At 39.2% G+C, this 10,107-nt stretch overlaps 1 protein-coding gene across 1 annotated transcript; it reads right to left on the reverse strand.

Annotated features, from left to right (window-relative positions):
• Positions 1-2,213: 2,213 nt before the first annotated feature.
• On the reverse strand, positions 2,214-4,646 carry LOC118556607 (cdc42 effector protein 3-like). Its single transcript, XM_036151028.1, has one exon. It carries the CDS (start codon positions 4,594-4,596, stop codon positions 3,994-3,996), a length of 603 nt encoding a protein of 200 aa, XP_036006921.1. The 5' UTR covers positions 4,597-4,646; the 3' UTR covers positions 2,214-3,993.
• Between the last annotated feature and the right edge of the window lie 5,461 nt (positions 4,647-10,107).

The raw sequence follows: 10,107 nt of genomic DNA on the forward strand, positions 1-10,107 counted from the left end.
TGAACTCTCTTCTAAGAGGGTTCATGCTTGCAACGTCAGAAAGAGGATTCACCATGTGGCCAACCGTATGGATTCCACAGTCTGACTAATAACTGATGGACTGTAATACTTCCACAGACGTCTGCCTTGATGCCTGGGTCTCCTGGGAGATGATCTCATCATTAATCACCGTGTTCATGCTCAACTTTACTATATCGTATCATTTAAGGTTAATACATCACACAGCATTTAAATCAGAGTTTTATATGCCTGGCTCTTCCATCTAGACCCAGAGTCAGCTCAGGGTTGTCACGGCAGAACCAGATGCATGAGATGAGCTATTCTTGGATTGTTTTCCCAGTGTGCTGGTTTCCTATTGCCTGAAAAGTGTCCTCTCAGAAAATATGTCTTGTGTCTGGAGTAGATGCATAGCGTGTGGCCGTGCAGTTGAAATCTGGCCTGAACACTTTCCTGTACGGAGATGATTGCGCAAGAAAAGAAAAAGCTTCTTGGCTTACGCTGAAGAAAACTTAGTTTTATATTGAAATAACCAAAAGCAAAAAAAAAAATATGTACATTATTTCATCTGGTTCTTTTAGTCATGGAAAAGAAATGAAAGAAAAGATCAAGCCATTTGGCCTAATCTTTTTCTTCCTAGAAACTCTATTTGAAACAAACCTAATATTAGGGCTTTTGGGGGAATCCGTACAGATTTATAATTGGTAACTTTTAATGGACATCAGTCACAAGTCACTTTAAACCCACAAACCTGAATTTATTGAAATGGGGTTTTCTGTGATAGATTAACACAAAGTGGAACATAATTAGGAAGTGGAAAGAAATGCTAAATGTGTCAAGCGTCTGTGTACGCCCCGTTTTAATCTGGCGTCCCTAAATAACATCCAGTCCAGTCAGTTGCCTCCAGAGTTCGCCAATTATTAGGAAATTGAGTCCACCTGAGCTGCAGAGATCTCCAGCTGAGGGGGGAGAATCTGTTGACTCTGAATAGTTGCTGGCACTCCACAAATCTGGACTTTATTCAAGAGTGTAAAGAAACAAAGTCACTGATGATAGTAAACCATGAGAAATGTGGTTTAACGTTTGGTATACGCAACGTAGGGAGCACAAAAAGCCGTGGAAGAAGGTGTTCTGGTCAAATGAGACCAATCCTGGAACAATTTGGCCTAGATGTAAAACTCTATGTGGAGCAAAACTAACATTGAACATAGAGATTAAAGCTCCATCTCCACCTTGAAACCTCGTGCTTGCATATGTATGTATTGGGATGCTTTTCTTCAGCTGAGCAGGGAGGCAATAAAAGTTGATTTAAAAAGATAAATGGAGCTAAATGACATGTGATCTTGGAAGAAAACGTAGTAAAGGCTTCAGTAAATGATTTAAGAGTCAGGTTGAGTTTCACCTCCCATCAGCAAAACGACAACCTGACCTACAAGGTAATGGCTTAGATCAAACCATATTTATCTGTCAGACTGACCTAGTCAAATCCAAAACCTGCATCTAATGAATTGTTTGTGACAAGACTTGAAAATTGATGTTCACAAATGCACGTCATCCAATTTGACTGAGCTCCAGCTGCTTTGCAAGGAAGAATATGCAAAAACATTGCATGTATGACTTATCAGATTTTTTTTTCTTGTTTTGCCAGAAAGAAAAGTATTATTTCCGTTCTACTTCACAATTATGTGCTGCTGTTTTGGTCTGTATCATAAAATCCCCATAAAATCAATAGAAGTTTTTGATTCTAATTGGGCCAAAATGTGAAACATTTCCAAGTGACAGAAATACTTTTTTTAAGTCACTGTAAATCTCCATTACAACACTTTAGGATACATTTTAGTGGATTTGAATTGTAGGACTCTGTTCTGAATTGAGCCTGTTTTTTTTTTTTTTTAAATAAGCAGAAAACAAATGTACAGTTGATATCACTCTTCTTATTTGGTATTCAGTTTGTTCCCATGCCGGTTTCCCTACCTTGTACAATTTGTCTTTCGCTTACGAAGAATTGAGCTTTGATTTATCATGTGTCATCGTGAGTAACAAGTCTCCAGTTTTAACTGTGGCTGCTGCACCTGGTAAGCTCTATCTTTATTGTTAAAATTGTTAGGCGTGCCTCACAGCACTAAAAATTAAATAAGTTTGTTTCCTTAAACTCCAACATTCACAGTAATCCAATTTTTTTTTTACTGCAAGCATAGAGGCCTGTTTTAAATGTAGATTTCTAACATTTTCACCTTTTTAATTATTGTGCAAAGAAGAAAAAAAAAGATGATGGACATCAATGACATACGAAACGCATTCCATCCATTTTGGCTTCTTGTGCTGAGAAGCCAAGTACATGTTTATCCACAAAACCACCAATGGAGGAATTTCAATGGAGTAGATTTTTTTTTTTTTTTTTTTGCCCACCCAGCCAAAGTACAGAATGGTAGATTTTACAATTCTAAAAGGCTTTCACAATAATGTTTGTCATAACATGTACAAGAAACAGAGATATCCAGTGAAAGACTGCAGGCACTAACACAGACAAACAATGCAGATGTATCCAAAAATAACGCGGTTTCTCTTTGGACATGCATATATTTATAAATCTATTGCTTGAAGCGGGACATTTGTGGTTTGAGTGTTTCCCCAGAGTGACCTTTTTAGGGTGCAAAAGAATTTAACTGGTTCAGAGCTAGTCTCAAAGATCATCCTGTCAACCCCCCACTAAAGTATAAACCAAGGAAAGTGGACCACAATTGTCTGCACAAATCCCGATTTAGTTGATGTGAGAACAAATGCAATGCATATACGTGAGATGCAGCATGTATTTGCTCAGAAGGTTGTGTTTAAATCCTCATCAGGACCTCTGCTGAAGTAATGGCTGTCTCTGGTCCCCCTCCCGCTCCAATTGCATGTGTAGACATATAGTGTTACCCGTCACCACTTTCTTTCTCGAGCGCCACCCACCAGATCATCGCACTCTGATTTGCAGCTAACAAAACAGCGTGCTCTTGCCATCTCTTTTCTTCTTATAAGGTCTTGGACCTGTGGCCTGGCTTGGTGTGCTGCCCAACCTGCCACCACTGGCTGACTTTTATTGGAAGCAGACCTAAATGTTTGTTTTCACTGTACTGCTGGGAATGAGAAATGGGGGGTACCTTGCTCTACCTTCGAGTGGGGCCTCCAGGATGCGTGCGGAGGAAAAATTGCCCTGTGCACACAATAGACAGGCAAGCACGCCAAGAGTCAAGACATCACAGCTCAAGGACCTTGGATTTCAGCCTCAGCTTTCTTTTTATTTTTTTTTTAAACACTACACCCTTAAATCCTAACAGCTGCTTCAAGTGTTGTGCGGTTTGGGGTCTATAATAGTAAAGAGGAAATGTAGATGAAGTAAGAAATGCCCAGACGTCAAGCAATGTCCATATATTATCTTTACCATTATATTGCTGGCAAACACTGGTTACCATGATGTTCCATGACCCATTTTTCATGTCCTCTTTAGAATAACAAGGTGTCCATTTGTGACATATTCTCTTTATGTGCCACTACAGCAAGTAGCCACATTATCTTGTGTACCAGCAAAATATGGAAGACAAGCTTCACTTTATCAAGTGGCCCTCTGACTAAAATCACAATTATGTCTCCAAAAGAAGCAATGACATTCTTATCCATCACCTAGAAACTGATTAAGATCTCACATTGATTCCGTTATGTTGTTAGTCCATCTTCTGGAGAACATTGTTCAGGATTAAAAGGTCCAAATTCTGACTGAATGAAAAGCCACCGTCTTTGTCATTTGGCCCAGCTTTCTATAGACTGCTGATTCCTCAGCGAGCCGGTCCTGGCCTTGTCCAGGCCTGCAAATTGAATTTGAAGCAAAGTTATTCCGTGCCTCATCTTGTCATGGTTGTACAATCAAAGTTGTCCCATGAGTGCTGTTGTGTTCAGTTTCTTCTCTACCGTCCAGTGTCCTACTAAGCTCTCACGTTGAAGTTTTTTCAAGGTTCTTCAGTTGTGCAGATTGTCCATCACCCGGAGAACATCTTCCAGGATCGAAGGGCCTAGGTCAAGATTGAAAGAAAAGCCACTGTCCTCGTCATTAAATCCATCAATCTGGTCACAGCTACCTGTGAACTCTCCTTCTCTATCAGAACCCACGCTGCCACGTCCGGCCCTGATAGTCTGATTAGAAGCAAAGTTATTTCTTCTTTCGTCGCGTTCCCCGTTTTCAAACTTATCTTCTTCTTCGCTGTTCAGAAGAGGCAACGAGTTGCGCTTCTTCTTCCTCTGGTCCACAGACCACTCGGGGCTCTGCATGCCCGCCGTTTCATCCAGATTCAGACGAGGAGGCTTCGGCGGCGGCGGCTTGCAGATCACGAAGAGGTTTTGCTCGCTCTTGGAGCTTTGTCGGAGCATAGTGTTACTCATCTTGAGGAAGGATAGGTCTCCAAAACTGTCATTTTGGCCGTTGCTCCCAATGTGAGTGATGTGGCGGAAATCATCGAGGGGTTCACTGATCATGTCGATGGACAGCACTTCCTTCCTCTTTGTGGTCCTAGTGAGCCAGCGATTGGAGGAGGGACTTCTGTACAATGACGATTTAAGCGGCATCCTGCTGGCGCTAGATGTCCTTCCTTGTGAACCCTGATTAAGTGATGCAGCCTAAATGCATGATGCCATCTGCAACAAAACAGAAAAGACAATTAGGATTGGACAAATGAAAGTCTGAGGCTAGCCTGAGTGTGTTCCTGCTCTGGTATTCAGCGCCAAATGTAAGCGTGGACCTCTGTTGTCTGGTTTAATAAGAATTGACAGCCATTGTTTAGAGAATGCACCTGTTGGACTTGGCCTTAGCGTAATGAAATTCAGTAAGATTTGACTGCAGAGGAATGACCCAGCAATGCTTTGAAGCCTTTGTTTATAAATATTTATTTTCCAAAGTCTGGGTTCTTCCCATAAGCGCAGGTGTGGTCTTCTGAATATCCTCCAGAGGAAGTCTATTAATCTACTTAAGTATTCCAGTAAGAAAAGAAAAAAAGTGCAAACAACCAAAGGGTAATTTCTAAGTTTGTTGGATCCCTTCACAAAGTTTCTAAAGCAGGATGTATTTTTCTCTCTATAACAGTCAGAATTCTAAATAAGTTTGCTGTGGAAAACCAATTTATGGAATGAATTAAGTCATTATTTGCAGTGGCCTCAGATAATTAAGTAAAGTTAAATTAGATGCAGATATTACTCAAACAAGATCACTCTTTTGTTAAAATCTGAGGGTTCCTACACAGTCTTGAAAAGTCAAGAATTCGCTTTTATCATTTTCACGGTTTGGATAAGTGTGGTAAAAACAGAATTCAATGCGGAAAAATATTTGATTTCAGAGACAGTTTCTCTTTGCGTTTTGTTAAATTACGTTAAATGTACATGCTTAATCTTGATTTTATTAATCACTATTTTTCTTTTTCTCTCACTTTCTGAATGGATTCTCATTCAAAAATCAGAAATGTCCCGTTATACCACCTGTTTTATCTCAAGACAATTTGAACTGCACCAGTGATTGTTTTAAAATAGGTGTTAAATGCCAAACAAAGCACTGCAACCTTTTTTTAGGATTTTTATTTAGTTTTTTTTATAAACGAGGTACAGGTACCGAAACATACAGACCTGATTTAAAACAAATCTACATTAATTCAATTTATCCTGTGAATTATTTGACAAGATCAAGAGTTTGATTTTTGAAATGGAGCTTGTTTAAGTCCATACGCCTTATACCATTCTCTCAAAATCGAAACCATTTTTGGTATTCTCTGTGGACCCTGCAGACAATAACACTCAATTACTGTTCAGACAGGTTTTAAATGAATACTCTGTACTCAGATGTCAGTTTTTTTCCCCCCAAAAAGTCTGGAAAATAATGTAGTTACGTTGAACGAAACGTATAGATACCGTTTTATCTTTCAAATCTGTTACTTTGTTTTGAATTCTTTACATCAGAGGTCTTGTATAAACAGTAATACTATAACATCCAACAAAGGAAGACGCTTTTGCATTTCGTGACCTCTAAGCTTTTAATTTACAAAGCCAGAACCCTGTTCAACCCAGGCATGCTGATGAGATAATCTCATTGCCGTTTTTGATTTTTACAGTCTCCCGACAGCGTTGCCCGCATTAGCTCTACATTCGTGACTTGAAACACTAACTCTGTAAATTTGTAAGCCTTTTCGACAAACATGCTTTCGTTGGCCCGTAAAAGGTTTTATCGGCACTTTAGCAGCAGCGGGAGGTTGAAGAGCACGGACACAACAGCATTCCTTTCCAAACATGTCAGGTCAACCAAGGAGGAGTGTTGCGATTCAGCTGTGAGGAAACACCTCATGGCCAAGTAGAAACATGGTCAGTTAAAACAGATTGACCAAAAAACATAAAATTTTAGATATTTTCTTTTGTTTCAAAAATATAATATTTTGGAGGGGTTTCTTTCCAAGCAGTGTGACTAGAATGACTAAGAGCTATAAAATAGGTAAATATTGATTTACTATATAAACTTACCAGTCTCGGAGGAGTAAAAAAATCAAGTATATATATATATTATAAGCCCACACATGCACACCCGTCTCTGTCAGGAATCTAAATGGCTTCTAACTGCACTCCCTGACAAGCTCTTTGTCTACAAGATGAGACTTGTCATCCGTCATAAAGCAAAGCTTATTTCCCGGCTTTGAAACACTGAAACATGGTGTAGTCTACTCCTGAAGAAGATTAACGAAGGTTTAACTTAAGATGCCTCACTTTGACTGCAAAGAATCAATTTCTTACCGTTCTCAGCTTGAGGGAGTGCTTTCAGCTCTTTGGCAAGCGTAAAGTCCGGCCTGCTCTGCAGACTTCTCTCCAGGTGTGTTGCTTGGAAAAGTTCTCCTTGAGTAAATGATAAACTAAAGGAGGTCAGAGTACAAGGGCATCCAGGTGTAGGATTTGCTCGTATTTTTACCTCAGCTTTTGTGAAGTAAAACCGAAATCAGAAAGTTTGCAAGTCATAAGAACCAACCATCCTGACGCAGAGCAAGTCTGCCCTACAGTCATAGGTGTTACAGTTGAGCTTTGCTGTTTGATTGGCTGCACCCTTTACCTGTGGGGGAGGTAGGTGGAAAACAGGAGCTACTCAATTTTTCCATGTATTATTAGTAAAGATTCAAATGTGCTGAACAGTTTAGTTCATGGGAATGCGTTTGAGAGGGAGGGAGAGAGAGAGAAATGTGAGAAAATTTTGTGTTAGTGTTCACTGATTGAATATCTATTAAGGAAGTTGTTGCTGGTGACCAAAGAAGTTGGCCACACAGAGGAGGGGTTAACTGATCTCTAATCTCCACGCTATTGTCCCTTTGCTCTGCTGATTTACTGATTTCCTGTCTGCTGTAGGCTTGTGTAAAGCCCCACAGTCCACTCCACTCCACAGGCTCTACTGCCTGAATGGAGGTCTTAGGCTTCTCTGTAAACTCAAACGACACACAGACATGTCTGAGCAGGCACACTGGGTTTCACAACAGAAATAACCGGTTGTGTTTCCAATTCTCACGCCTCCAACAAGTTGGTTTGCCTTGGCATGGGGAGGCTGTAACGGACTGTAAACTGTCTTGCAAATAACAAGTTTGTTTTCTGTTTTGCTCTGCTGATCCCTAATTCTAAATGGCCAGAGGTGCATTTCATTTTTCAACTGTACAACTTCTGATTAAAAAAAAACAGGAAAGAAAAACAATATTTTCTGTGCAGCATTACATGAAGCTATTAAGAAAAAAGCAAACAAAACAAAAATATAAACCATTATTTTCACTTGAACCTCCAACTCACCTAATGACAGGTTGTTCATAAGGACTAACAGTACACAAATCCGCTTTTTTTTTAGTTTGACCTTTATTTATATAGATTTTCTCATCGGGATGCAAGAGCTCAGATACAACAGTACATTCATTTCCGTTGTCCCAGAGGAATCACATGGAGAATGGTTCAAGTTAACGGCACATAGAAAAAGTTTTTTTTTTCCCCAGGTTCAGGTCGTATTGACAAAACAAAGAAGAAGAATAAGAAGTCCTGAGAATGAAGTCCTTGGCTGGACTGTCTAAGAGACACTTAGGAGGATGAATAAGGCAGGAACAGTCCAAGGATAGCTTTTTAGATGAAAACCAGTACATGAGTCTAGGGATTGATGATGATTGCCAGTTCATCTCAGAATACAAAGAGAATAAATTCCTATACCAAGGTACTTGTAAGTAAGTCTCAACAAACTATTGGTATATACATTATTGTTTCTATGGAAGTTGGAGTTTGTGGAACTTTGGTTTTGTTAGCAAACAACATGACCTTAGGCTTATCAGTATTTAGGACTAGTATTCGAAGAATTAAGTCAGATTTAACAAATTCAAAAGAAGGCTGCAGTCACCCAAACAAAACAGTAACAATTTTTGCGTGACATTAAACCACAGTTTTATCAGAATAAAAATGTGTACGAGCATCGATTACATTTTCACCGCAACTTAAAATAATAAAAACTGAGTTGGACCTAAAATAGAACCCTGTGGCACCCTGTTCATAATAGTTAAGTATTTTGACGACAGACCACTGTGTTGCACTCATCATCTACGGTTTGACTGATAAGAAAATTAACTTGGTGTTATCTGATCACTAATATCTGACAGCTTTTGACAAAGGAATTTATGATAAACAGTTTTAAATCCTTAGACAAGTCGATAAAAAGGGCAGCACAGTAGTTACTGGCATAAAAGGCTTCAGCTACATCCTTTACAACTTTTATGGTGGCAATAGAGTGCTTTTTTTCTGAAACCAGACTGATGACATGACAATATGTTGGCAGCACACAAATATTCTTTAAGCTGATCATCAACCAGTTTTTCAAAACCTGAATTAAACTACATTGCATTGGAATGGTAATTGTTTAACACACTGGGATCACTGCCTTTCAGTAGTGAGGGAACAAAAGCAGCCTTCCACGTACCTGGAATGACATTAGTTTACAAAGAAACATTAAATGTATGAGCTAAAGATATAACATGTGCTGCTAAAGATAAAAAGTAAGGTTTTTGGGTCCCACAGACTTAACACTCTTTATTGCCTTAGAAACTTAACTGAAAGATACATGGGAAAATAAGGTGTTAAGTCATAGAAGAAGTGAAATTTGACCATAAGAAGGAACCAGAGGTACATGCAACCCTTTCTTTAACCCCCCCCCCCCACCCCCCTTTCTTCCTTTTACAGTCTGACATTAAATGATACAAACCTTTTCCTATTTTAGTTCTGTTTGATTTACTAAATCTCAAATAATGACATTTTTGTTTTGTTTTAGAAACTGTGATTTCATGGCTTTGTAAACTTCTAGGTTATACATGATATTCCAGTTCAATGGAGTCTTCAATTCAATTCAATTCAATTTTATTTATATAGCGCCAAATCATGAAACATGTCATCTCAAGGCACTTTACAAAGTCAAGTTCAATCATATTATACAGATTGGGTCAGATTATACAGATTGGTCAAAAATTTCCTATATAAGGAAACCAGTTGATTGCATCAAAGTCCCGACAAGCAGCATTCACTCCTGGGGAACCGTAGAGCCACAGGAAGAGTCATCTGCATTGTACATGGCTTTGCTGCAATCCCTCATACTGAGCAAGCATGAAGCGACAGTGGGAAGAAAAACCACCCATTAACGGGAAAAAAAACCTCCGGCAGAACCGGGCTCAGTATGAACGGTCATCTGCCTCGACCGACTGGGGTTACAGAAGACAGAACAGAGACACAACAAGAGAAACAAAAAAGCACAGAAGCACACATTGATCTAGTGATCTGTTCTACATTAGATGGTAGTAGCAGGTGAGCCGTCTTCTCTGGATGATGTCACAGTTAACAGAACGCCAGACCAGGTGTACCTACTATGAAGAGAAAAGAGAGAGAACAGAAAGTTAAAGCAGAAATGACAACACATAATGCATAATTGAAAAACAGTAGAACTCAATATAGTGAGAAAGTTAGATCCTGATATACTCCAGTAACCTAAGCCTATAGCAGTAAAACTATAAAGGTAGCTGAGAGTAACATGAGTCACTAGTTATAATTTTT

The sequence above is a fragment of the Fundulus heteroclitus genome, chromosome 19, assembly GCF_011125445.2.
Source record: "Fundulus heteroclitus isolate FHET01 chromosome 19, MU-UCD_Fhet_4.1, whole genome shotgun sequence".
NCBI classification, from domain to species: domain Eukaryota; kingdom Metazoa; phylum Chordata; class Actinopteri; order Cyprinodontiformes; family Fundulidae; genus Fundulus; species Fundulus heteroclitus.

What these genes read in the sequence shown, in the direction of transcription:
- LOC118556607 (XM_036151028.1), bottom strand. Translation starts at nt 4,596, where the DNA reads ATGCCGCTTAAATCGTCATTGTACAGAAGTCCCTCCTCCAATCGCTGG.